The sequence below is a fragment of the Phasianus colchicus genome, chromosome 3 (genome assembly GCF_987193195.1).
Source record: "Phasianus colchicus chromosome 3, bPhaCol1.hap1.1, whole genome shotgun sequence".
In the NCBI taxonomy this organism is placed as follows: Eukaryota; Metazoa; Chordata; class Aves; order Galliformes; family Phasianidae; genus Phasianus; species Phasianus colchicus.
Window position 1 is genome coordinate 95,821,804 of NC_143438.1, and position 27,662 is coordinate 95,849,465.

The following is a 27,662-nucleotide window of genomic DNA, read 5'->3' on the forward strand; positions in this document are numbered from 1 at the left end:
CCAATATGGGACCCCCTCAACCCCAATGGGACCCCAATGGGATCACCCCAATATCCAATCCTAATATGGGACACCCCCACCCCAATATGAGATCCCCCCGACCCCAATGGGATCATCCCAACATCAGACCCCAATAAGGACCCCCCACCCCAATATCCAACCCCAATATGGGACCCTCCACCCCAATGGGATCATCCCAATATCCAACCCCAATAAGGACCACCCCCACCCCAATATCAGACCCCAATATGGACCCCCACCCTAATAGGATCACCCCAACATCAGACCCTAATAGGACCCCAATGGGATCACCCCTATATTAGACCCCAATATGGACCCCCCCACCCCGATATCCCAGCCCAATATGGGAGCCCCCCACCCCAATAGGATCATCCCAATATCAGACCCCAATATGGGACCCCCCACCCCAATATCCGACCCCATTGTTACCCCCCTAACCCCAATATGGCCGCGGTGACCCCAGTGTCAGCACTGAGACAATAAAGTGTGGGGCAACAGTGGGGTCTGTGGGGTCAATGGGGTCTGTGGGGTCATTGGGGTCTGTGAGGTCATTGGGGGGCTGTGGGGTCAGTGGGATATGTGGGGTCAATGGGGCCTGCGGGGTCATTGGGGTGCATGGGGTCATTGGGGGCTGTGGGGTCAATGGGATCATTGGGATCTGTGGGGTCAGTAGTGTCTGTGGGGTCAATGGGGTCAATGTGGGGTCATTGGGATCTGTGGGGTCAGTGGTGTCTGTGGGGTCATTGGGGTCAATGGGGTCTGCAGGGTCGTTGGGGACAGTGGGGTCAATGGGGTCTGCGGGGTCATTGGGGTCATTGGGATCTGTGGGGTCAGCGGTGTCTGTGGGGTCTGTGGGGTCTGTGGCATCAATGAGGTGCCCCATGGGGGGGCAAAAGGGGGGTTAAACAGATGGGGGGCGGGGAGACACGAGTGGGGACCCACGGGGGGGGTGGGGGCTTTTGGGGGCTTTCTAAGGAGTGGGGGGGGCGCGGGGGGCCCACGGAGGGAGGAGACGGGGGGGGGGGCACGAGTGGGAGTCCACGGAGGGGGGGATGGGAGGAGACCTATGGGGGGGGTCACGCGTGGGGGAGCCACGGAGGGGAGGTTATGGGGGGAACTGCGGTGGGGGGGGGATTTTGGGGGGGCCCAATGGGGGGGTCGACGGGGGGGGGATGGGAGGGAACCAACGGGGGGGGGGACACGCGTGGGGGCTTTTTGGGGGGGGGGGGGGGAAGCGGTCACGAGATGCGGTTGGGATCTGGCGCCACCTGGTGGCAGCTGCTGGAATTTGGGGGCACCCGGTGGGGTTCAATGAGATCCGGGGATGTTTGGCGGCACCTGCGGGGATCTGCTGGGATCTGGTGGCACCTGGGGACATTTGGTGGCATCTGATGGGTCCTGGTGAGCTCTGGTGTCATCTGGGGACATTTGCTGAGACCTGATGGGATCTGCTGGGATCTGGCGGCGCCTGGGGACATTTCACAGAATCACAGCATCGTAGGGGTTGGAAGGGATCCAGAGATGATTGACTCCAACCCCCCTGCCAAAGCAGGATCCCTACACCAGGTCGCACAGGTAGGCGTCCAGGCGGGTCTTGAATATCTCCAGAGAAGGAGACTCCACCACCTCCCTGGGCAGCCTGTTCCAGTGCTCCGTCACCTCACCGTAAAGAAGTTCTTGCGCACATTGGTGCGGAACTTCCTATGCTCCAGCTTCTGCCGTTTCCCCTTGTCCTGTCTCCGCACACTGCTGAAAACAGTCTGGCCTCGCCACTTTGCCCCCCACACCTCAGATATTTATAGACCTGGATCAGGTCCCCTCTCAGCCTTCTCTTCTCAAGGCTAAACAGGCCCAGCTCCCTCAGCCTTTCCTCATAGGGGAGATGCTCCAGGCCCTTCACCATCTTTGTGGCTCTCCGCTGGACTCTTTCCAAGAGATCCCTGTCTTTTTTGTACTGGGGAGCCCAGAACTGGACACAGTACTCCAGATGAGGCCTTACCAGGGCAGAGTAGAGGGGGAGGATCACCTCCCTCGACCTGCTGGCCACGCTCTTTTTAATGCACCCCAGAATGCCATTGGCCTTTTTGGCCACAAGGGCACACTGCTGGCTCATGGCCGACCTGTCGTCCACCAGGACACCCAGGTCCCTCTCTGCAGAGCTCCTCTCCAGCAGCTCATCCCCCAACCTGTACCGGTGCATGCAATTATTCCTCCCTAGGTGCAAGACTCTACACTTGCTTTTGTTAAACCTCATCCGGTTTCTTTCTGCCCAGCTCTCCAGCCTGTCCAGTTCTCGCTGAATGGCAGCACAGCCTTTGGGCGTGTCAGCCAATCCTCCCAACTTCGTATCATCAGCAAACTTGCTGAGGGTGGCCACTACCCCCTCATCAAGGTCATTGATGAAGATGTTGAACAGGACCGGACCCAGCACCGACCCCCAGGGAACACCGCTGGTTACAGGCCTCCAACCAGACTCTGCACCGCCAACGACGACCCTCTGTGCTCTGCCAGTCAGCCAGTTCTCAACCCACCTCACTGTCCACTCATCCACACTTCCTCAGCTTCATTATAAGGATGTCATGGGAGACAGTGTCAAATGCCTTGCTGAAATCAAGGTAGACCACATCCACTGCTCTCCCCCATCCGCCCAGCCAGTGACAACATCATAGAAGGCTACCAGGTTGGTCAAGCACGACCTCGCCCTGGTGAACCCGTGCTGACTACTCCTGATAACCTCCTTCTCTTCCAGTTGTCTGAGATGGCATCCAGCACAATCTGTTCCATCACCTTTCCAGGGACAGAGGTGAGGTGACTGGCCCGAAATTACCTGGATCTTCCTTCTTGAAAAATTGGGGAAATCGCAGGGGGCAGCACACCTGGAGTGCAGGGGATGAGCCTCGCCCTGGGAAAACCACCTGCCTGATCATGGTGTCTCCCCTGTATGAAGTATGAGCTGACACCTGCTGGGATCTGCTGGGATCTGGAGCCACCTGGGGCCGTTTGGTGGCATCTGATGGGACCTGGTGAACTCCAGTGTTGCCTGAGGACATTTGCTGACACTAGATGGGATCTGCTGGGATCTGGTGGCACTTGATGGCATTTGGTGGCATCTGCTGGGGTCTGGTGGCACCTGGTGGCATTTGGTGGGATTTGATGGGACGAGGTGGGATCTGGGGGCACCTGGTGGGACCTGGTGAGATCCAATGGGACCTGATGGGATCTGATGGGATCTGGTGGGACATGGGGACAACTGGTGGCAGCTGATGGCACTTGGTGGCACCTGGTGGGATCTGATGGGACACGCTGGGTTCTGGTGGCACCTGAGGGGACACTGGGACAAATGATGGGGGCACCTGGGGGCGTTTGGTGGCACCTGATGGGATTCTGGCTGCACCTGGTGGGATCTGGCAGCTTCCGGTCAGATCTGGTGGCACCGGATGGGACTCAATGGGATCTGATGGGACCTGGGGACATTTGGTGGCGTCAGATGGGATCAGATGGGATCAGATTGGATCGGATGGGACCTGGGGGCACCTGGGGACATTTGGTGGCATCAGATGGGATCAGATGGGATCTGATGGGACCTTGGGGCACCTGGGGACATTTGGTGGCATCAGATGGGATCTGGTGGCACCTGGTGGGATGCAGTGGGATTCAGTGGGACCTGGGGACACTTGGTGGCACCTGGTGGGATCTGATGGGATCTGATGGGATCTGATGGCACCTGGTGGCACCTGGAGGCTGTCACATATCCTGTGTCACAGCCCCACACGTGTCACATATCCATGTGTCACATATCCTGTGTCACAGCCCCACACGTGTCACATATCCATGTGTCACATCCCCACGTGTCACATCCCCACATCACGTCCCCACACGTCATATCCCCCACATGTCACGCCATCACATGTATTACATCTGCACATGCCATGTCCCCACGCGTGTCGTATGCCCACACGTCATACCCCATGCGTGTTATACCCCCACGTATGTTATACCCCATACATGTTATACCCCACACATGTAATATCCCCATACATGTTCTATCCCCATGTTACATCCCCACGCATGTCATATCTTCATGTGTCGTACTCCATACATGTTGTGTCCCCACACATTATACCCCCCACACGTCATACCTCACACATGTACCGTTCCCATACATGTTACATCCCCACACGTATCATATCTCACACGTGTCATATCCCACACGTCACACCATCACACGTGTCATATCCCACACGTTGTGCCCCCACACGTGTTATATCCTCACACGTGTCATACCTCATACATGTTACATCCCCACACGCGTCCCCCTCTCACACGTGTTGTGTCCCCACACGTGTCACACCCCACACACATGTTGTGTCCCCACACGTGTCTCACCCCATACCCGTGTTGTTATATCCTCACACGTGTCATACCTCATACATGTTACATCCCCACACGTGTCCCCCTCTCACACGTGTTGTATCCCCACACGTCACACCCCACACGTGTTATGTCCCAACACATGTCACACCCCACACACGTGTTATGTCCCCACATGTGTCACCCCACACGTGTTGTGTCCCCACACGTCACACCCCGCATACGTGTTATGTCCCCATACGTGTCACAACCCACACGTGTTGTGTCCCACCCCACACATGTTGTGTCCCCACACATGTCACACCCCACACCCGTGTTATGTCCCCACACGTGTCACACCCCACACGTTGTGTCCCCACACGTGTCTCACCCCACACGTGTTGTGTTATATCCTCACACGTGTCATACCTCATACATGTTGCATCCCCACATGTCCCCCCTCACACGTGTTGTGTCCCCACGTGTCACACCCCACACCTGTGCTGTGTCCCCATACATGTCACACCCCACACACGTGTTGTGTCCCCACACGTGTCACACCCCATACGTGTTATGTCCCCATACATGTCATACCCCACACACGTGTTGTGTCCCCACACGTGTCACACCCCATACATGTTGTCCCCACGCATGGCACAGCATGGCACACATGGTAAGTCCATGGCACACAGCTCACAGTTCATGGCACAGCATGGCACACACGGTAAGTCCATGGCACAGCATGGCACACGGCTCATGGCACAGCACGGCACACACGATAAGCCCATGGCACACAGCTCATGGCACAGCACTGTATTCATGGTAAGGCCATGGCACACAGCTCATGGCACTGCATGGCACACATGGTAAGCTCATGGCACACAGCTCATGGCTCATGGCACAGCACGGCACACATGGTAAGCCCATGGCACACAGCTGGTGGCACAGCACTGTATTCATGGTAAGGCCATGGCACACGGCTCGTGGCACAGCACGGCACACGCGGTAAGCCCACGGCTCACAGCTGGTGGCACAGCCGTGCCCACGGCACACGGCACAGCCGGCATCAGGCCGCGCCGAGGCGCCGGCAGGTGAGCAGGTAGAGCGGATAGGCGTCCTCGGCACTGAAGATGCGGAGGGCCGGGCGCCGGCTGCGGTCCAACGCGGGGCTCCCGGTCAGAACTTTGGCCACCAAAATGCATTTGGTGCCGTCGGCAGAAGTGGGCGAATGGAGCTCCTGGGCCGCCAGCGCCGCCGTCACCGCGAAGGGAACGCCGCGGCACCGCAGGGGGCCTGGGGGCACAGCGCCACACGTGGCACCCGGTGGGCGACGGGGCCAACGGTGCCACACGGCTCGTGGTGTCACCAATGGCACCAATGGCACCAATGGCACCAATGGCATCCATGGCATTTGGGGCTCACGGTGTCACCAATGCCACCAATGTCACCAGTGCCACATGGGGCTCGTGGTGTCACCAATGGCACCAATGGCACCAATGGCACCAGTTCCAAATGGGGCTCGTGGCGTCACCAGTGTCACCAAATGCCACCAACATCAGCAGTGCCATCTGAGGCTCACGGTGTCACCAATGCCACCCATGGCACCAATGCCATCAATGTCATTTGGGGCTTGTGGTGCCACCAATGCCACCCATGTCACCAGTGCCATATGGGGCTCGTGGTGTCACCAATGTCACCAATGCCACCAACATCATCAGCAGTGCCATCTGGGGGCTCACGGTGTCACCAATGGCACCAGTGGCACCAATGGCACCAAAGGCACCAATGTCATTTGGGGCTCACGGTGTCACCAACGCCACCCATGTCACCAGTGCCACCGGTGCCACGTGAGTCACAGTGTCACCAGTACCAGCAGTGCCACCAGATCCACACATCACCCGCAGTGCCACCAATGTCACCGGCACCACGTGCGACTCATGGCGCCACCAGCGTCACCAGCGTCACCAGGTGTGAGTCGCGGTGTCACCAATGTCACTCAGCAGTGTCACCGCTGCCACCCGTGACTCACTGTGCCACCAGTGTCACCAGTGCCATCATGGTGTCACCAGCGCCACGGGTGAAGCCCGGTGTCACCAAAGCCAGGAATGCCCCACGGTGTCACCAACAGGGGTCCCCAAAAGTGGGTGGGGGTCCCCAGTGGGGTCCACAAAAGTGGGTAGGGGTCCCCCAATAGGATCCCCAAAAGTAGGTGGGGGTCTCCAAAAGTGGGTAGGGGTCCCCCAAAGAGGATGGGGGTCTCCAAAAGTGGGCAAAGGTCCCGAATGGTGGGGGTGGGGGTCCCGAATGGGGGTAGAAGACTCCAAAAGTGGGTGGGGGTCCCGGAATGGGGGTGAGGGTCCCCAAAAGTGGGTGGGGGTCCCCGAATGGAGGTGGAAGACTCCAAAAGTGGGTGGGAGTCCCCCAGTGGGGGTGAGGGTCTCCAAAAGTGGGCAGAGGTCTCCCAATGGGGTCTCCAAAAGTGGGTGGGGATCCCCCAATAGGGTCCCCAAAAGTGGGTGGGGGCCCCCAATGGGGGTGAGGGTCTCCAAAAGTGGGTGGGGGGTCCCCCAATGGGGGTGGGGGTCTCCAAAAGTGGGCAGAGGTCCCCCAATGGGGTCCCCAAAAGTGGGTAAGGGTCCCCAAATGGGGGTGAGGGTCTCCAAAAGTGGGTGAGGGTCCCCAAATGGGGTCCCCAAAAGTGGGTAGGGGTCCCCGAAAGGGGGTGAGGGTCTCCAAAAGTGGGCAGAGGTCTCCTAATGGGGTCCCCAAAAGTGGGTGGGGGTCCCCAAAAGTGGGCGGGGGTCCCCCAATGGGCATGGGGGTCTCCAAAAGTGGGTGGGGGTCCCCCAATGGGGTCTCCAAAAGTGGGTGGGGTCCCTCAACGGGGTCCTCAAATAAGGGGGGGGTCTCCAAATGGAGGAGGGGTCCCCAAATGGAAATGTGGGTCTGGTGGTCCCCAAATGGGGGCGGGGGTCCCCAAGAAGAGTTGTTCTGGGGGTCCCACAATGGGGTCAGGGGGCCCAAATTGGGGCTGGGGGTCCTCAAATGCGGGTGGATGGGGTCTCCAAAAGTGGGTGGGGGTCTCCAACTGGGGTCAGGGCCTCCAAAAGTGGGGGGGGTCTCCAATTGAGGAGGGGTCCCCAAAAGCTGAGGATCCTCAAATAGGGGTGGGGGTCTCCAAACGGGGGTGGGGGTCTCCAATTGGGGTCAGGGCCTCCCAAAAGTGGGTGGGGGTCTCCAATTGAGGAGGGGTCCCCAAAAGCAGCTGAGGACCCTCAAGTAGGGGTGGGGGTCTCCAATTGAGGAGGGGTCCCCAAAAGCTGAGGATCCTCAAATAGGGGTTGGGGTCTCTAACTGGGGTCAGGAGCCCCCAGAAAGTGGGTGGGGGTCCCCCAAACGGGGTCAGAGCCTCCCAAAATTGGGTGGGGGGTCTCCCAATTGAGGAGGGGTCCCCCAGCGGGGTTTGGGGCCGCTAAATGGGGCCGGGGGTCCCCAAAAGGAGCGGGTCTGGGGGCTCCCCACCGCGTCCCATGAGGACCCTCGGATCGGACCCCTCCCCAAATTGCGCCCAGGGACCCCCGTGTCGCCCCCCCCCCCGCCCCTCCCCCACTCACCGAGGAAGCCTTGCAGGCAGACCGCGCGCCCGCGGGGGGCGGTGGTGCCGTAGAACAGCAGCTGTTCCCCCGAAGCGCCTTCCCCCCTCCGCTCCATCTCCGCTCGGCGCCGCCGGAAGTGGCCGTAAAGCCGCGGGTGGATCAACTGCTCCGCCTGCGGGGAGCGGCGTCAGGAGACCCCACACCCAAATCGGGACCCCACACCCAAATCGGGACCCCACACCCAATTCGGGACCCCACACCCAAATGGGGACCCCCGGCCCTGCTTACAGAACTCGGGAGCTCAGCCCCAACTGGGGACGCCTGCTCCCATTGGTGACCCCAGACCCAATTTGAGACCCCAGACCCAATTCGGGAGCACCACCCCCACTGCGGACCCCAGACCCAAATGGGGACCCCCGACCCTGTATAGAGAACTCGGGAGCTCAGCCCCAATTAGGGACGCCCGCTCCCATAGGTGACCCCAGACCCAATTCGGGACCCCAGACCCAATTCGGGACCCTGGCCCCATGGCAGACCCCAGACCCAAATGGGGACCCCCGACCCTACAGAGAGAACTCGGGAGCTCAGCCCCAATTAGGGATGCCCACTCCTATAGATGACCTCAGACCCAGCTGGGGACCCCAGACCCAAATCGGGACCCTCGCCCCCATCGGTCACCCCAGACCCTGATCTCATTTGGAGACCCCACCCCCCGTTGGGGCCCCCAGACTCAATTGTGGACCTCAGACCCCGAATGGAGACCCCAGACCCAATTGGGATTCCACTGACCCCATTCAGAAACCACTGGACCCCACTTGAGACCCCCAACCCCATTTGGAGACCCCAGACCCCAACTGGAGACCCCCAGTCCCCTTAGGAGATCCCTCGATCCCATTTGCAGACCCCCAACCCCATTCAGAGACCCCCCCAACTCCATTTGGAGACCCCAGACTCCACTTGGAGACCCCCAACCCCATTTGGGGACCCTCTGACCCCACTTGGAGACCCCAGACCCACTTTGGATCCCACCAACCCCACCCACAGACCTCTTGCCCCCCCTGAAGACCTGCCGACCCCACCTGGAGACCTCAGGACCCAACTGGAGACCCCCCAACCCCCAATAGGAGACCCCCATTAGGAGACCCCCAGACCCTATTGGCAGACCCCCAGCCCCCATTCCGACAGCCCCAGATCCCACTCGGAGACACCCCACCCCATTCACAGATCCCCAACCCCCCAACTTGGAGACCCCCAGACCCCATTGGGAGACCCCAGACCCCCCTTGGAAACCTCCCGACCCCACCTGGAGACCCCAGAACCCAACTGGAGACCCCCAGCCCCCATTGGGAGACCCCCAGCCCCTATTGGCGGACCCCCAACCCCATTCTGACACCCCCAGACCTCACTACAGACACCCCACCCTATTCACAGACCCCCAACCCACCACTTGGAGACCTCCAGACCCCATTCAGAGACCCCAGACCCACTTTGGATATCACCAACCCCACCTGGACACCCCAGGTCCCAACTGGAGACCCCCAGCCCCCTTGGGAGACCCCCAACCCCTATTGGCGGACCCCCAACCCCATTCCGACACCCCCAGACCCCATCGGGAGACCACCAATCCCACTCGGACCCCCCCCCGCCCCACTGGGAGCCCCCCGGCCCAGGCGGGACCCCCGGCCCGCAGCCCACCTTGACGACGCGGATGTGGCCGCGCAGCCCCCGCAGGGTGCCGTAAAAGAGCCGCGTGGCGTCGCCGAACTCCGCGCTGCCCTCAGCCAACGGCAGCAACCGCACCGCCTCCGCCGGAGCCACCGCCAACGGGGCTGCGGGGACAGCGGGGTCAGCGGGTGGGAATGGGGTCATGGGGTCAGTGGGGTCAACGGGTGGGAATGGGGTCATGGGGTCAGCGGGTGGGAATGGGGTCATGGGGTCAGCGGGGTCAGCGGGTGGGAATGGGGTCAGCGGGGTCAGCGGGTGGGAATGGGGTCAGCGGGGTCAGCGGGGTCAGCGGGGTGGGAATGGGGTCAGCGGGGTGGGAATGGGGTCAGCGGGGTCAGCGGGTGGGAATGGGGTCAGTGGGGTCAGTGGGGTCAGTAGGGCAGGAATGGGATCAAGGGGGTCAGCGGGGTGGGAATGGGGTCAGTGGGGTCAGTGGGGTCAGTGGGGTCAGTGGGGTGGGAATGGGGTCATAGGGTCAGCGGGGTTAGCAGGGTCAGCAGGGTGGGAATGGGGTCAGCGGGGTCAGCGGGGTGGGAGTGGGATCAATGGGGTGGGAATGGGATCAGTGGGGTGGGGAATGGGGTCAGTCGGGTCAGTGGGGTGGAAATGGGGTCAGCAGGGTCTGCAGGGTTGGAATGGGGTCAGTGGGGTCAGCGGGGTGGGAATGGGGTCAGTGGGGTCAGCGGGGTGGGAATGGAGGCAGTGGGGTCAGTGGGGTCAGGGGGGTGGGAATGGGGTCAGTGGGGTTAGCAGGGTCAGCAGGTGGGAATGGGGTCAGCGGGGTCATTGGGGTGGGAATGGAGGCAGTGGGGTCAGTGGGGTCAGCGGGGTGGGAATGGGGTCAGTGGGGTCAGTGGGGTGGGAATGGGGTCAGCGGGGTCAGCGGGGTCAGTGGAGTGGGAATGGGGTCAGCGGGGTCAGCGGGGTGGGAATGGGGTCAATGGGGTGGGAATGGGGTCAGCGGGGTCAGTGGGGTGGGAATGGGGTCAGCGGGGTCAGCGGGGTGGGAATGGGGTCAGCGGGGTCAGCAGGGTGGGAATGGGGTCAGTGGGGTCAGTGGGGTGGGAATGGGGTCAGCGGGGTCAGCGGGGTCAGTGGAGTGGGAATGGGGTCAGCGGGGTCAGCGGGGTGAGAATGGAGGCAGTGGGGTCAGCAGGGTGGGAATGGGGTCAGTGGGGTCAGCGGGGTGGGAATGGGGTCAGCGGGGTCAGTGGGGTGGGAATGGGGTCAATGGGGTGGGAATGGGGTCAGCGGGGTCAGCGGGGTCAGCGGGGTCAGTGGGGTGGGAATGGGGTCAGTGGGGTCAGTGGGGTCAGTGGGGTGGGAATGGGGTCAGCAGGGTCAGTGGGGTCAGCGGGGTGGGAATGGGGTCAGTGGGGTCAGTGGGGTCAGTGGGATGGGAATGGGATCAGGGGGATGAATGGGGTGGGGTCAGTGAGGTCAGGGTGGGATTATTTTGGGGGATCAGTGGGGTAAAGATGGGATCAGTGGGGTTGGGGGATCAGTCGGTGTGAATCAGTGGGGTAGGGAGGATGGGATGGGATGGGAATGGAGGTGGGATGATGGGAATGGGATCAGTGGGATGGGAATGGGGATGGGATCAATGGGATGGGATTGGGGTGGGAATGGGATCAGTGGGATTGGGATCAATGGGATGGGAATAGAAACGGGAATGGGATGGATGAGATTAGAATGGGACAGGAAATAGGGTGGGGATGGGGTGGGATCAATGGGAATGGGGCGGAATGGGGATGGAACAATGGGGTTGGGATCAATGGGATGGGATGAGATCAGTGGGGATGGGATGGGATGGAGATGGAATGGGAGGGGATGGGGGTTAGAATTGGGATGGGATGGAATGGGGATGGGGGTGGAATGGGATGGATGGGATGGGATTGGGGTGAGCAAGGGATGGGATGGGATGGGATGGGATGGGATGGGATGGGATGGGATGGGATGGGATGGGATGGGATGGGATTGGGGTGAGCAAGGGGTGGGATGGGATGGGGATGAGGATGAGGATTGGGATGAGGATGGGATGGGATGGGATTGGGGTGGGGATGGGGATGGGATGGGATGGAGTGGAATGGGATGGGGATGGGGATGGGATGGGATGGGATGGGATGGGATGGGAATGGAAATTAGGATTGGGATTGGGATGGGGATGGGGATGAGGATGAAGATGAGGATGAGGATGAGGTGGAGATGGGGATGGGATGGGGATGGGGCTGAGATGGAGGTTAGAAATGGGATGGGGATGGGATGGGATGGGGATGGAGGTTAGGAATGGGATGGGATGGGATGGGATGGGATGGGATGGGATGGGATGGGATGGGATGGGATGGGATGGGATGGGATGGGGACGGGGATGAGGATTGGGATGAGGATGGGATGGGGATGGGATTGGGGTGGGCAAGGGATGGGATGGGATGGGATGGGGGTGGAGATGGGGGTTAGAATTGGGATGGGATGGGATGGGATGGGATGGGATGGGATGGGATGGGATGGGGATGGGGATGAGGATGAGGATGAGGATTGGGATGAAGATGGGATGGGAATGGGAGGGGAGGGGATGGGGACGGGGACGGGGATGGGATGGGGATGGGATGGGATGGGGTGGAGTGGGATTGGGGTGGGAATGGGAATGGGAATGGGAGGGGAGGGGATGGGGACGGGGACGGGATGGGATGGGGATGGGATGGGATGGGGATGAGGATGAGGATTGGGATGGGGATGGGGATGGGGATGGGAGGGGAGGGGATGGGGGTTAGAATTGGGATGGGATGGGACGGGACGGGATGGGATGGGGATGGGATGGGATGGGGTGGGGTGGGATTGGGGTGGGAATGGGAATGGGAGGGGAGGGGAGGGGATGGGGACGGGGACGGGGACGGGATGGGATGGGATGGGGTGGGATGGGATGGGGTGGGATGGGGTGGGACGGGATGGGGTGGGATGGGGTGGGATGGGGTGGGACGGGACGGGATGGATGCGATGTCCCAGCAGCGGGACGTGGCACAGCGGCCGGTCCCAGCTGAGCCGCATCCGCACCGAGCAGCGGCGGCGCGCCGGGCGGCACCGCGCAGCGGCTCAGCACCGCCACCGTGCCGGCGCCGTCGCGCTCCTCCATGCGCCGCAGGTCCACGGTGACGCGGCGGCCGCCCAGCACCGCCGGCGCCCGGCGCTCCCCGCGCTGCCACAGCGCCTCCAGCGCCGCGCCGTCCTCCGCGCACAACGGCGCCGCCGTGCCGCAGGGCGACCAGCGCACCCAGCGCCAACACCGCGCTGCGCGCCGCCACGGCTGCGCTGCGGGGACAGCGGCACTCAGCGCACCCAGCGCGCAATGGGCGCGCAACGAGCGATTAATGGGCGATTAATGGGCGATTAATGAGCAATTAATGAGCAATTAATGGGCGCGCAATGGGCACTTAATGGGCGCTTAATGGGCGCTTAATGGGCGCTCAATGGGCGCTTAATGGGCGCTTCATGGGCGCTTCATGGGCGCTTAATGAGCGCTTAATGAGCGCTTAATGGGCGCTTCATGGGCGCTTAATGGGCACTTAATGGGCGCTTAATGAGCACTTAATGACCACTTAATGGGCGCTTCATGCGCGCTTAATGAGCACTTAATGGGCACTTAATGGGCGCTTCATGGGCGCTTCATGGGCACTTAATGAGCACTCAATGAGCACTCAGTGGACATTCAATGGGCACTTAATGGGCACTCAAAGGGCACACAGTGGGCACTCAGCTGGCACTGAGTGGGCACTCAATTGGGCACTCATTGAGCACTTAATGACGACTTAATGAGCACTCAATGAGCACTGAGTGGGCACTCAATGGCCACTCAATGTCCACTCAATGACCACTCAATGGGCACTCATTGTGCACTCAGTGGGCACTCAATGGCCACTCAATGGTCACTCAATGGGCACTCAGTGGCCACTCAAAGGGCACTCAATGGGCACTCAGTGGGCACTCAGTGGGCACTCAATGGCCACTCAATGTCCACTCAATGAGCACTCAGTGACCACTCAAAGGGCACTCAGTGGGCACTCAATGTCCACTCAATGGCCACTCAATGGCCACTCAATGTCCACTCAATGGCCACTCAATGGCCACTCAATGTCCACTCAATGGGCACTCAGTGGGCACTCAAAGGGCACTCAGTGGGCACTCAGTGACCACTCAAAGGGCACTCAGTGGGCACTCAATGACCACTCTGAGCGTGCACTCAGTGTGCACTCAGAGCGCACTCCCAGTGCCCTGCGTTGCCTTCCCCCCCCACTCACCAGTCCCCCCATCTCCGTCCCGTTTCCCGTCGCCCAGCATCTCCCTCAGCTCCCGCTCGGCGTCGCCGACGAACTCCGCAAATCCTCTCAGCGTGGCGCTGCATCCCCGGATCCGCAGCTGCACCGCGTGCCGGCGCCGCAGCATCGCCAGGCTTCCATCCGGCAGCGCCGGCAGCGCCGCGTCCCGCAGCCTCACCGCCTTCAGCTCCGCTGCCAGCGCCCGCCGCAGCTCCACCGCCACCACTGCAGCATCGCGCCGCGACGCCGCGAAAATCTGCAGCTCCGCCACGTCCGGCGGGGGGCGGCTCTGCGCCGCCAGCTGTGCTTCATCCTCCTCCTCCTCCTCCTCTTCCTCCTTCTCCATAGAGCAGCGCAGCGCCAGTGCCAGCTGGGCTTCCTCCTCCTCTTCCTCCTTTTTCTCCTGCATGGATCGCTGCAGTGCTATTGCCAGCTGGGCTTCCTCCTCCTCTTCCTCCTCCTCCTCCATCGAGCACTGCAGCGCCAGTGCCAGCTGTGCTTCCTCCTCCTCTTCCTCCTTTTTCTCCTGCATGGATCGCTGCAGTGCCACCACCAGCTGCGCTTCCTCCTCTTCTTCCTCCTCCTCTTCCTCGTCCTCCTCCTCCTCCTCTTCCTCCTTCATGGACCGCCTCAGTGCCATTGCCAGCTGTGCTTCCTCCTCCTCTTCCTCCTTCATGGATCGCTGCAGCGCCAATGCCAGCTGTGCTTCCTCCTCCTCTTCCTCCTTCATGGACCGCCTCAGTGCCATTGCCAGCTGTGCTTCCTCCTCCTCTTCCTCCTTCATGGATCGCTGCAGCGCCAATGCCAGCTGTGCTTCCTCCTCATCTTCCTCCTTCATGGATCGCTGCAGTGCCATTGCCAGCTGTGCTTCCTCCTCCTCCTCCTCCTCTTTCTTCTCCTCCATGGAGCACTGCAGTGCTATGGCCAGCTGTACTTCCTCCTCCTCTTCTTCCTCCTCCTCTTCCTCCTTCATGGATCGCTGTAGCGCCAGTGCCAGCCGTGCTTCCTCCTCCTCTTCCTCCTCCTTCTCCTTCATGGATTGCTGCAGCGCCAGCGCCAGCTGTGCTTCCTCTTCCTCCTCCTCCTCCTCCTCCATCGAGCACTGCAGCGCCATTGCCAGCTGTGCTTCCTCCTCCTCTTCTTCCTCCTTCTTTTTCTCCTTCATGGATCGCTGCAGCGCCATTGCCAGCTGTGCTTCCTCCTCTTCTTCCTCCTTTTTCTTCTCCTCCATGGAGCACTGCAGTGCCAACGCCAGCTCTGCTTCCTCCTCCTCCTCCTCCCCGGCAGTGCCGGTGCCGCGGCGTGGCACCGTGGATCCACCATCACTCAGTGCTGCCAGCAGCGCTGCTGCCTCTGTGGGGCAGAGGGGCGGTCGAGGGGCGGGCAGTGGGGCCACGCTGTGGGGAGACCCCCCCCAACACCCCCAGCCCCATTTGGGGACCCCCAGCCCCATTTGGAGCCCCCCAGCCCCACTCCACCCCAATTTGGAAAACCCAATTTGGGAACCCTCAACCCCAATTTGGAAAACTCCCAGCCCCACTCACATTGAGGACCCCCGACCCCATTTGGGGACCCCCAGCCCCATTTGAAGCCCCCCAGCCCCATTTCGGGACCCCCAACCCTATTCAAAGCCTCCCAGCTCCACTCCACCCCAATTTGGAAAACCCAATTTGGGAACTTTTAACTCCAACTTGGAAAACTCCCAGCCCCACTCATATCGAGGGCCCCCAGCCCCATTTAGGGACCCCCTCCATCCCAGTTTGAGACCCTGACCCCATCTGGGGACATCTCAAACCCATTTGGGGACCCCGACCCCATTTAGGGACCCCCTCCATCCCCATTTGAGACCCCGACTCCATTTATGGACCCCCCCATCCCAATTTGGAGACCCCGACCCCATTTAGGGACCCCTCCACCCCCATCTGGAGACCCCTGACCCCATCTGGGGACATCCCAAACCCATTTGGGGACCCCCAACCCCATTTAGGGATCCCTGACCCCATCTGGGGACCCCCAACCCCATTTGGGGACCCCCTCCATCCCCATTTGAGACCCCGGCCCCATTTAGGGACCCCCTCCATCCCAATGTGTGACCCCGACCCCATTTAGGGACCCCCTCCATCCCCATTTGAGACCCTGACCCCATCTGGGGACCCCCAAACCGATTTGGAGACCCCCAACCCCATTTAGGGAGCCCCTCCATCCCAGTTTGAGACCCCAACCCCATTTAGGGACCCCCTCCATCCCAGTTTGAGATCCTAACCCTATTTAGGGACTCCATCCCAATGTGAGACCCTGGCCCCATTTAGGGACCCTCTCCATCCCCATTGGAAACCCCTCACCCTATCTGAGGACATCCCAAACCCATTTGGGGACCTCCGACCCCATTTAGGGATCCCCTCCATCCCAATTTGGGACCTCGACCCCATTTAGGGACCCCCTCCATCCCAAATTGAGACCCCGGCCCCATCTGGGGACATCCCAACCCCATTTGGGGACCCCCTCCATCCCCATTGGAGACCCCGACCCCATTTGGAGACCCCCCACTCCACCCCCAGACCGTTCACCCCTCCTCACCTTTGCCACGGTCACCACACGGCACAGCACTGCCAGCACACAGCTGTGCCGCGGCGTCACCACGCCCCACACCGGCATCACCGCTCAGCTCCGGGCGCCGGCTGCGGTTGAGCGGCTCTGCCGGGTGCAGCTGTGGCACAGAGGGACGCGGTGGCACCACGGTGTCCCCATGGCACCCCATGGCACAGCCCAGCCCCGTGGCACAGCTCAGCCCTGTGGCACAGCTGAGCACCACGGCATTCCCATGGCACAGCACAGCCCCACGGCACCCCTACGGCACAGCTCAGCCCCATGGCATCCCTATGGCACAGCTCAGCCCCATGGCACAGCTCATCCCCACGGCATCCCCGTGGCACAGCTCAGCTCCATGGTACAGCTCAGCCCCACGGCACCCCTATGGCAGAGCTCAGCCCCATGGCATCCCTATGGCACAACATGGCACAACCCCATGGCATCCCGACGGCACAGCTCAGCCCCACGGCATTCCCATCGCATAGCTCATCCCTATGGCTCAGCTCAGCCCCACGGCATCCCTATGGCACAGCACATCTGTCCGGAGTCCCCACGGCACAGCGCAGCACAGCCCCCCAAGGCCGACCCCGCCGCACCCCCTCCCCCCCCCCCCCCGCGATACCTGCGGTCCCGGGGGCTCCCAGCGCACGGCGCGGGGCTCCAAGACGCAGCGGTGCCGTTCCTCCAGGCGGCGCAGCAGGCGGCGCCCGGCGTCGGTCGGCAGGAACCGGGCGACGCCGGGGAAGCGCAGGCGCTCCGTGCGGGAGCTCACCGCGCCCGCGAGGCTCCGCAGGAACTCGGCGGCGGCGCGGCACCGCGACGGCTCTCCGCGGAGCTGCGGGACGGGATCGTCAGCGCCCAGCGGAGCAGCGCCGCACCGAGCGGAGCAGCACCGAGCGGAGCAGCGCCGCACCGAGCAGAGCAGCACCGAGCGGAGCAGCAGCGAGCGGAGCAGCGCCCAGCGGAGCAGCGCCACACACAGCAGAGCAGCAGCGAGAAGAGCAGCAGCGAGCGGAGCTGCACCGCACCGAGCAGAGCGGCAACGAGCGGAGCAGCACCGCACACAGCAGCACCGCACCGAGCGGAGCAGCGCCGCACACAGCAGAGCAGCAGCGAGCGGAGCAGCAGCGAGCAGAGCAGCACCGCACCGAGCAGAGCGGCACCGAGCGGAGCAGCACCGCACACAGCAGCACCGCACCGAGCGGAGCAGCGCCGCACACAGCAGAGCAGCGCCGCACACAGCAGAGCAGCGCCGCACACAGCAGCACCGCACCGAGCGGAGCAGCACCGCACACAGCAGCGCCGCACCGAGCGGAGCAGCGCCGAGCGGAGCAGCGCCGTACCTGGAGCACAGGCCTTATGAGGAGCGGCTGAGGGAGCTGGGATTGTTCAGCCTGGAGAAGAGGAAGCTCAGGGGAGACATCATTGCTCTCTATAACTACCTGAAGGGAGGTTGTAGCGAGCTGGGGGTCGGCCTCTTCTCTCGTGTAACTGGTGATAGGACTAGAGGGAATGGTTTCAAGCTGCGCCAGGGAAGATTCAGGCTGGATATTAGGAAATACCACTTCTCTGAAAGGGTGGTCAGGCACTGGAATGGGCTGCCCAGGGAGGTGGTGGAGTCACCGACCCTGGAGGTGTTCAAGGAACGTTTGGATGTTGTGTTGAGGGATATGGTTTAGTGAGAACCATTGGTGATGGGTGGATGGTTGGACTGGATGATCTTATAGGTCTTTTCCAACCTTAGTGATTCTGTGATTCTGTGATTCTGTGATTCTGTATCGAGCAGAGCACCCAGCAGCACCGTCAGCACCGAGCGGAGCAGCAGCGAGCAGAGCAGCGCCGCACCGAGCAGAGCGGCACCGAGTGGAGCAGCGCTGAGTGAAGCGGCACCGAGCGGAGCGGCACCGCACCGCGCCGGCAGCACGGAGTGGAGCAGAGCAGCACCGCACCCAGCAGCACCGAGCAGAGCTGCAGCGAGCGGAGCGGCACCGAACCGAGCAGGGCAGCACCGCACCCAGCAGCACCGAGCAGAGCAGCACCGAGTGGAGCAGCGCCAAACGGAGCAGCACCGCACCGAACGGAGCAGTGCCAAACGGAGCGGCACCAAACAGAGCGGCACCGAGCGGAGCAGCACCGAGCGGAGCAGAACCGCCCCCAGCAGCACCGCACAGCACCGTCAGCACCAAGCGGAGCAGCGCCGAGCAGAGCGGCACCGAGTGGAGCAGCAGCGAGCGGAGCGGCACCGAGCTGAGCGGCACCGAGCAGAACCACAACGAGCGGAGCAGCACCGCACCCAGCAGCACCGCACTGCACAGCACCGAGCGGAGCAGCGCCGAATAGAATCGCAACGAGCGGAGCGGCACCGAGCAGAGCAGCACCGCCCCGCACCGAGTGGAGCAGCACCGAGCAGAGCAGCACCGAGCAGAACGGCACCAAACGCAGCAGCACCGAGCAGAGCAGCACCGAGTGGAGCAGCACCGCCCCGCCCCGCACCGCCCCGCGCGGCGCTCACCCGCAGGGCGCAGCCGTCGGATCCCCCGAGCGGCAGCACGGAGACGCCGCCGACGGCGGCCAGCAGAGCCCGGCGCCGCTCCTGCAGGAAGCGCAGGGCGCCCGCGGCCATCGGAACCACCGCCTCCGCCGGCGCCGCGCCGGGAGCTGCGGGATCCGCGGAGGGGGCCGGGCTGGGCCGCCGATCGGCGCTGGGATCCACCATGGGATCCGCGCTGGGTTCCACGCTGGGTTCCATGATGAGCCATGGATTGGGATCTCTGCTGGGATCCACGCTGGGCCGTGAATTGGGATCTCTGTTGGGATCCAGGATGGGTTCCATGATGGGCCGTGAATTGGGATCTCCATTGGGATCCACGCTGGGTTCCATGATGGGCCATGAGTTGGGATCTCCGTTGGGATCTCCACTGGGTTCCATGATGGGCCAAGAACTGGGATCTCCGTTGGGATCCACGCTGGGATCCAGGACGGGCTGTGAATCGGGCTCTCCGTCGGGTTCCAGGTTGAGCCACGAGTTGGGATCTCCGTCGGGATCCACCCTGCGTCCTCCGCTGGGCCGCACAGCGGGATCTGTGTTGGGATTGACGGCGGGGTCCAGTCAGAACCGGGCGACACCGGGAGACTGGCACGCTGTGGATCCCAATGGGGGAATCCAGGCTGGGAAATCCCTGGGATCCACAGCGGGATCTGTGGTGGGATCCATTTTGGGATCCGGGTTGGTCACCACATGGGGCACCTGATGGGGATCCGCTCTGCTCAGCACATTGGGATTCACACTGGGATCCACGCTGGGCAGTGCACCAGGACTCACACTGGGATCCGTGCTGGGATCCATATTGGGATCTGTTGGGATCCACCTTGGGATCCATACTGGGATCTGTGTTGGGATCTTAGGATCCACACTGGGTCTGTGTTGGGATTCATATTGGGATCTGTGTTGGGATTTACACTGGGATCTATGTAAGCATCCACACTGGGATCCATATTGGGATCTGCGTTGGGATCTGCTAGGATCCACATTGGGATCTGTGTTGGGATCTATACTGGGCACCACGTGGGGATCCACACTGAGACCTATATTGGGATCCACATTGGGATCCGTGTTGGGATCCACATTGGGATCTGTGTGGGAATCTGTGTGGGGATCTGTTAGAATCCACACTGAGATCTGTGTAGGGATCTATACTGGGCACCATGTGGGGATCCACACTGAGATCCATACTGGGATCCACGTTGGGATCTGTGTTGGGATCTGTACTGGGATCCATTAGGGATCCACATCGAGATCCATATTGGGATCCATGTTGGGATCCACATTGAGACCTATATTGGGATCCACACTGGGATCCATGTTGGGATCTGTGTTGGGATCTATACTGGGATCCATGTAAGGATCCACATTGAGATCTATATTGGGATCTATGTTGGGATCCACATTGAGAGCTATATTGGGATCCACACTGGGATTCGTATTGGGATCCACACTGGGATCTATGTTGGGATCTATACTGGGCACCACGTGGGGATCCACATCGAGATCTATATAGGGATCCACATTGGGATCTATACTGGGATCCACGTAGGCATCCACATGGAAATCTGTGTTGGGATCCGCACTGGGATCTGTGTTGGGATCTACACCGTGATCCACATCGAGATCCACACTGGGATCCGCGTGGGGATCCACCTTGGGATCAAGACCTACATTGGGATCCACTTTGGGATCCAGGCTGGGCTCCCCCCTCCGTGCGGCTCACCTGCACCCACCGTGGGATCCCCGCCGCCATCCCCGCCGCGCCGCCACTCACCACCGGGATCCACACCGCTGGGATCCACCCCGCCAGGATCTACGCCACCGGGATCCACCCCGCAGGGATCCACGCCGCCGTCCCCCCGCACGGCGTCCCACACGCGGCGCCGGTTCTCCTCCTCCATGCCGCGCAGGGTCAGGCCCTGCACCCAGCGCCCGTCCGCGCTCCGCCGCACCGCGCAGCACCGCAGCCGCCGCCAGCACGGCGATCCCGGCCCCGGCACGCGGCACCGCGGCGGCACCGCCACGGCGAAGGCGCCCAGCGCGTCCTGCAGGCGCCGCGCGGCACGGCGGGCGTCCGCGGGGCTGGGGGCCGTCAGCAGCACCGCGGTGCCGACCACGGCGTACGGCGCGGTGCCGGACAGCTGAGCGCGGACGTCGGCGCGGCGCAGGAATTGCAGCGTCGCTTCCGGCAGCACCACGCGCTCCTGGGCCGGCGCTGGTGACGGTGACGCCGCGCTGGGGTCCAGGGTGGTCACACCTGGTGTCGGCGTGGGGTCTTGGGGGGGCGTCTTTGGTGTCGCCGGAGGGACGCGGGTTGTCGTCTTTGGTGTCGCCATGAGGTTACGGGTGCTCCCTGGTGTCACCGTGGGGTTCTGGGTCCTCCCTGGTGTCACCATGGGGTCCTCGGTGGTCCTCCCTGGTGTCACCGGGCGGTTCAGGGTCCCTCCTGGTGTCACCACCACGGGGTCTCGGTTTGTCCCTTTTGGTGTCACCGTGGGGTCCAGGGTCGTCCACGGTGGCATCACCGGAGAGTCCGCAGCCGGCAGCTCCGCACTCAGCTGCGAGGTGTTGGTGGCTGCCAGATCCCACGGATCTACACCACATGGTGCCGGATCTGTGCCATCACCCAGTGCCGGATCGGCGCCATCCATCTCCAGGGCCTGGTAGTACGGCACCACACGCAGCTCCACGTCCTGCAGCCGATGCGTCCGGCGCAGCACCCGCGGCACCACTGCACGGAGGCACCCGCTGAACCGGCGCTGTGTGCGGCTGGGAGCCCCCCCAGGGCCCCCCCCAAATTGATGGGGTGGCACCGGGACCCCCAAAGTGGGGCGGGGACACCGGCACCCCCAAATTTGCAGCGCTGACGCCGGGACGCCCCAAAATGGGGCAGGACGCCGGGACACCGCGGTGCTGACGCTGGGACCCCCAAACCACGGAGGTGACACCGGGACCCCCAAATCACATTGGTGGCACCAGGACCCCCAAAGTGGGGCGGGGACATCGGGACCCCGAGGATTGGGACACCGACATCAGGACCCCCAACCCGTGGTGCTGACAGTGGGACGCCACAACCCACACTGGTGGCACTGGGACCCCCAAAATAGGACCCTGACACTGGGACCCTCAAACCACATCGGTGATACCGGGACCCCCAAACTGGGACCCTCAAATTTGGGACAATGACAACAGGACCCCCAGAATGGGACCCCCAAAGCAGGACCCCCAATCCCCGGTGGTGGCACTGGGACCCCCAAAACCACGGAGGTGAAACTGGGACCCCCAAACTGGGACCCTCAAATTTGGGACAATGACACCAGGACCCCCAAAAACTGGGACCCCCAAAGTGGGACCCCCAAACTGGGACCCCCTGAGTCAGACCCCCAAATTGGGTCCCCCAAACTTGGGACAATGACACCAGGACCCCCAAACTGGGACCCCCAAACTGGGACCTCCAAACTGGGACCCCCTGAGTCAGACCCCCAAATTGGGTCCCCCAAACTTGGGACAATGACACCAGGACCCCCAAACTGGGACCCCCAAAGCGGGACCCCCCAACTGGGACCCCCAAATTTGGGACAATGACACCAAGACTCCCAAACTGGGACCCCCAGAGTGGGACCCCCAAATTTCGGACAATGACACCAGGACCCCAAAAGCGGGACCCTCGGAGTGGGACCCCCAGAGTGGGACCCCAAAGTGGGATCCCCAAAGCAGGACCCCCAAATTGGGAAAATGACACCAGGACTCCCAAACGGGGATCCCCAGACTGGCACCCCCAAAGTGGGACCCCCAAATTGGGACTCTCAAACTGGGACCCCGAAACTGGGACCCCCAAAATGGGACCCCCAGATTCAGACCCCCAAACTGGGATCCCCAGAGCAGGACCCCCAGAGTTGGACCCTTAAAGTGGGACCCCCAAAGTGAGACCCCAAAATCTGGGACAATGACACCAGGACTCCCAAACTGGGATCCCCAAACTGGGACCCCCAGAGTCAGACCCTCAAACTGGGACCCCCAGAGTGGGACCCCCAAATTTGGGACAATGACACCAGGACCCTCAAACTGGGACCCCCAAAGCGGGACCCCCCAACTGGGACCCTCAAATTTGGGACAATGACAACAGGACCCCCAGAGTGGGACCCCCAAAGTGGAACCCCCAAATTTGGGATAATGACAACAGGACCCCCAGAATGGGACCCCCAAAGCAGGACCCCCAATCCCCAGTGGTGGCACTGGGACCCCCAAAACCATGGAGGTGAAACTGGGACCCTCAAATTTGGGACAATGACACCAGGACCCCCAAAGCGGGACCCCCAACCTGGGACCCCCGATGGCGGCGGCCGCCCTCGTGCCATTGGCTGCTCACCCTGTGGGTCGCAGAAGGTGACGACGGCGGCCCCATCGCGGCGCAGCCTCACGGCGCCCACTTTGCCGCCGGCGCTGCGGCGGTTCTCGAAGTAGAGCTCCAGGAGGTCGCGCGGCGCCGCCGGCGGCAGCACCAAAACGGCGCCGGACTGCGGCAGGCGCTGCAGCACCGCGGCTCCCAGCAGCGCCGAGCGCAGCTGCTGCAGCTCTGCGGGAAACGGGGGCACGGATGGAGATGGGGCTACCAGCCCAGCTGTGGGGCTACCAGCCCAGCTGTGGGGCAACCAGCCCAGCTGTGGGGCTACCAACTCATCTATGGGGCAACCAACACAGCTATGGGGCAACCAACTCATCTATGGGGCACAGAGACCATCTATGGGGCACCCAACCCATCTATGGGGCTATCAACCCACCTATGGGCAACTAGCCCAGCTATGGGGCAACCAGCCCAGCTATGGGGCACCCAATCCATCAATGGGGCAACCAACCATCTATGGGGCAACCAATCCATTTATGGGGCAACCAGCCCAGCTGTGGGGCTACCAGCCCAGCTATGGAGCAGACAACCCAGCTATGGGGCAACCAATTCATCTATGGGGCAACCAGCCCAGCTATGGGGCACCCAATCCATCAATGGGGCAACCAACCATCTATGGGGCAACCAATCCATTTATGGGGCTACCAGCCCAGCTGTGGGGCAAACAACCCAGCTATGGGGCAACCAACCCATCTGTGGGGCAACCAATCCATCTATGGGGCAACCAGCCCAGCTGTGGGGATCTGTGCCCCAATTCATCTCTGGGGCAACCAACACAGCTATGGGGCACAGAGACCATTTATGGGGCACCCAACCCATCTATGGGGCAACTAGCCCAGCTATGGGGCAACCAGCCCATCTATGGGGCAACCAGCCCAGCTATGGGGCAACCATCCCAGCTATGGGGCAACCAGCCCAGCTATGGGGCACCCAACCCAGCTATGGGGCACCCAGTGCTGATATATGGGGCAACCAACCCATCTATGGGGCACACAGCCCATCTATGGGGATCTGTGCCCCAATTCATCTATGGGGCAACCAACGCAGCTATCGGGCAACTAACCCATCTATGGGGCACAGAGACCATTTATGGGGCACCCAACCCATCTATGGGGCACCCAACCCATCTATGGGGCTACCAACCCAGCTGTGGGACAACCAATTCATCTATGGGGCAAGCAACCCAGCTATGGGGCAAGCAACCCAGCTATGGGGCACCCAATCCATCAATGGGGCAACCAACCATCTATGGGGCAACCAATCCATCAATGGGGCAACCAGCCCAGCTATGGGGCACCCAATCCATCAATGGGGTAACCAATCCATTTATGGGGCACAGAGACCATCTATGGGGCAACCAAACCAGCTATGGGGCAACCAGCCCAGCTTTGGGGCAACCAGCCCAGCTGTGGGGCAACCAGCCCAGCTGTGGGGCAACCAGCCCAGTTATGGGGCAACCAACCAAGCTGTGGGGCAAACAGCCCATCTATGGGGCACACAGACCATCTATGGGGCAACCAGCCCACTATGGGGCACCCAGTGCCGATCTATGGGGCGCCCAAAGTCCTCTCTGTGGAAACCAACTCCACCTATGGGGCGCACAGCCACATCTATGGGGCACCCAATGGTGACCCATGAGGACCCCAAATACTGAGCGCCCATCCTGACCCACGGGAACACGGCATGGACCCCAAACCCCGACCCATAGGGACCCCACCCCATAGGGACCCCAAACCCCGACCCATAGGGGCCTCATGAGGAGTCAGGAGCCGGACCCACAGAGACCCCAGACCCCACCCTATAGGGGGACCCCAAACCCAGACCCATGGGGACCTCATGAGGAGCCCAGACCCCAGACCCCACCCCACAGTGACCCCAAAACCCACCCTATAGGAACCCCAAACCCCGACCCATAGGGGCCTCACGAGGATTCTGAAGCTGGACCCACAGAGACCCCAGCCCCCACCCCATAGAGACCCCAAACCCCGACCCATAGGAACCCCACCCCATAGGGACCCCAAACCCCGACCCATAGAGGCCTCGCAAGGAGTCCGGTTCCAGACCCACAGGGACCCCAGCCCCCACCCCATAGAGACCCCAGCCCCCGACCCATAGGGACCCCAAACCCCACCTCCACAGCAGCCCCCACAGAGACCCCACCGCCCCACAACCGCCCCCCCCAACCCACCTTGCTCCCCCACGGGCCGCGCCAGCAGCAGGACGGTGCCCCCCGCCGTGGGGTGGGAGCGGCAGACGGAGTTGTGGGGCAGGAGGGGCAGCAGCGCTTCTGGGGGGGCCCCTGAAAGCAGCAGCGCCGCGGGGTCCCAGGGGGGGGCGCGGCGCAGCCGCAGCTCGGAGCCCCACGGCCGGTGGGGGGCGCGAGACAGGACGCCCTGCAGGGCTGGGGGGGCGGGGGGGTCAGCCGTGGGTCTGCCCCACAGCACCGCCTGCCCCACATCGCACAGCCCCACAGCACTGCCTGCCCCACAGCGCGGCCCACGGCCCCACAGCACCGCCAGCCTCACATCGCACAGCCCCATAGCACCGCCTGCCCCACATTTTGTCCCACAGCCCCACAGCACCGCCTGCCCCACATCGCACAGCCCCACAGCACTGCCTGCCCCACATCCCACCCCACAGCCCCACAGCACTGCCTGCCCCACATCCCACCCCACAGCCCCATAGCACCGCCTGCCCCACATCCCACCCCACAGCCCCACAGCACCGCCTGCCCCACATCGCACAGCCCCACAGCACCGCCTGCCCCACATCGCACAGCCCCACAGCACTGCCTGCCCCACATCCCACCCCACAGCCCCACAGCACTGCCTGCCCCACATCCCACCCCACAGCCCCATAGCACCGCCTGCCCCACATCCCACCCCACAGCCCCACAGCACCGCCTGCCCCACATCGCACAGCCCCACAGCACCGCCTGCCCCACATCGCACAGCCCCACAGCACTGCCTGCCCCACATCCCACCCCACAGCCCCATAGCACCGCCTGCCCCACATCCCCCCCCCACAGCCCCACAGCACCGCCTGCCCCACATTGCATCCCACGGCCCCACAGCACTGCCTGCCCCACATCCCACAGCCCCATAGGTGCTCCTGCCCCGCATCCCACCCCACAGCCCCACAGCACCACCTGCCCCACATCACCCCCTCCCAGTGCTCCCAGTTTGCATCGAGCCCCCCTTTAACTGCCTCCCAGTGCCCCCCCATGTCCCCCTCCCAGTGCTCCCAGTTTGCATGCAGCCTCCCTTTACCCGCCTCCCAGTGCTCCCAGTACCACCCCATGCCCCCCTCCCAGTGCTCCCAGTTTGCACCGAGCCCCCCTTTAAGCACCTCCCAGTGCTCCCAGTGCCCCCCTCACCGCTGTGGCTCTGGAAGGTGACGTAAAGGACCCCCCCCAGTCGCTCCCAGTTCCGCACCGGGCCGCCCCCGGAGCGCCGCGTGTTCTCCAGGTAGAGCAGCAGCGCCTGGTCCTCCGCGCCGCTGGGGGCGCCGCTCACCTCCAGCACCGCCTCCATCCGTGGGGCTGGGGGGGGGGCAGCGCTGACCCACAGAGCTCCGACCCACATCTGCCCCCCAGCCCCACAACCCGACCCCATGACCCCCCCCAGCCCCAACATCCCGACCCCATGACCCCTCCCAGTCCCATAATCCCACCCTCCCGTAACCCCGACCCCATAACCCCCCAACCCCCCAGTTCCCCCAGCCCCATAACTCCCACCCCATAACCCCCCCCAGCCCCACAGCTCCCCCAGCCCCATAACCCCGACCCCATAATCCCCCCAGCCTCATAACCCCGACCCCATAACGCCCCCCAGCCCCATAGCCCCATAACCGCCCCCATAACTTACCAGCCCCAGCCCCATAACCCGGACCCCATAACAGCTCCCCCAGCCCCATAACCCCGACCCCATAACCCCCCCAGCCCCACAACCCGGACCCCACAACCCCGACCCCATAACCCCCCCAGCCCCACAACCCGGACCCATAACCCCCCAGCCCGCCCCGCACCGCTCGTTTCCCGCAGTGAAACGAAACCAAAACCGAACCCAACGCGGAAAGGGGCGGTGGGCGTGGCCTCACATAAACCCCGCCCACTTCAGGTC

At 62.7% G+C, this 27,662-nt stretch overlaps 1 protein-coding gene across 8 annotated transcripts; it reads right to left on the bottom strand.

The window, feature by feature from the left end:
* Positions 1–1,254: 1,254 nt before the first annotated feature.
* PARP10 (poly(ADP-ribose) polymerase family member 10) lies at positions 1,255–27,662 on the bottom strand. Of its 8 annotated transcripts, none has more exons than XM_090138274.1 (14): positions 27,568–27,662; positions 26,918–27,082; positions 25,730–25,942; positions 23,506–23,712; positions 20,975–21,867; positions 20,911–20,944; positions 19,104–19,672; positions 17,214–17,426; positions 16,580–16,709; positions 13,985–15,355; positions 12,744–12,998; positions 9,663–9,796; positions 7,986–8,139; positions 1,255–1,489 (listed from the first exon to the last, which is right to left on the bottom strand). In XM_090138274.1, exons 2-14 carry the CDS (start codon positions 27,072–27,074, stop codon positions 1,260–1,262), a joined length of 4,560 nt encoding a protein of 1,519 aa, XP_089994400.1. In that variant the 5' UTR covers positions 27,075–27,082; positions 27,568–27,662; the 3' UTR covers positions 1,255–1,259. The 8 variants fall into 8 exon arrangements, 7 of the variants coding, with proteins under 7 accessions (XP_089994400.1, XP_089994398.1, XP_089994401.1 ...); XM_090138272.1 differs by having other exon boundaries at positions 20,860–20,944; XM_090138275.1 differs by lacking the exon at positions 20,911–20,944 and having other exon boundaries at positions 20,956–21,867.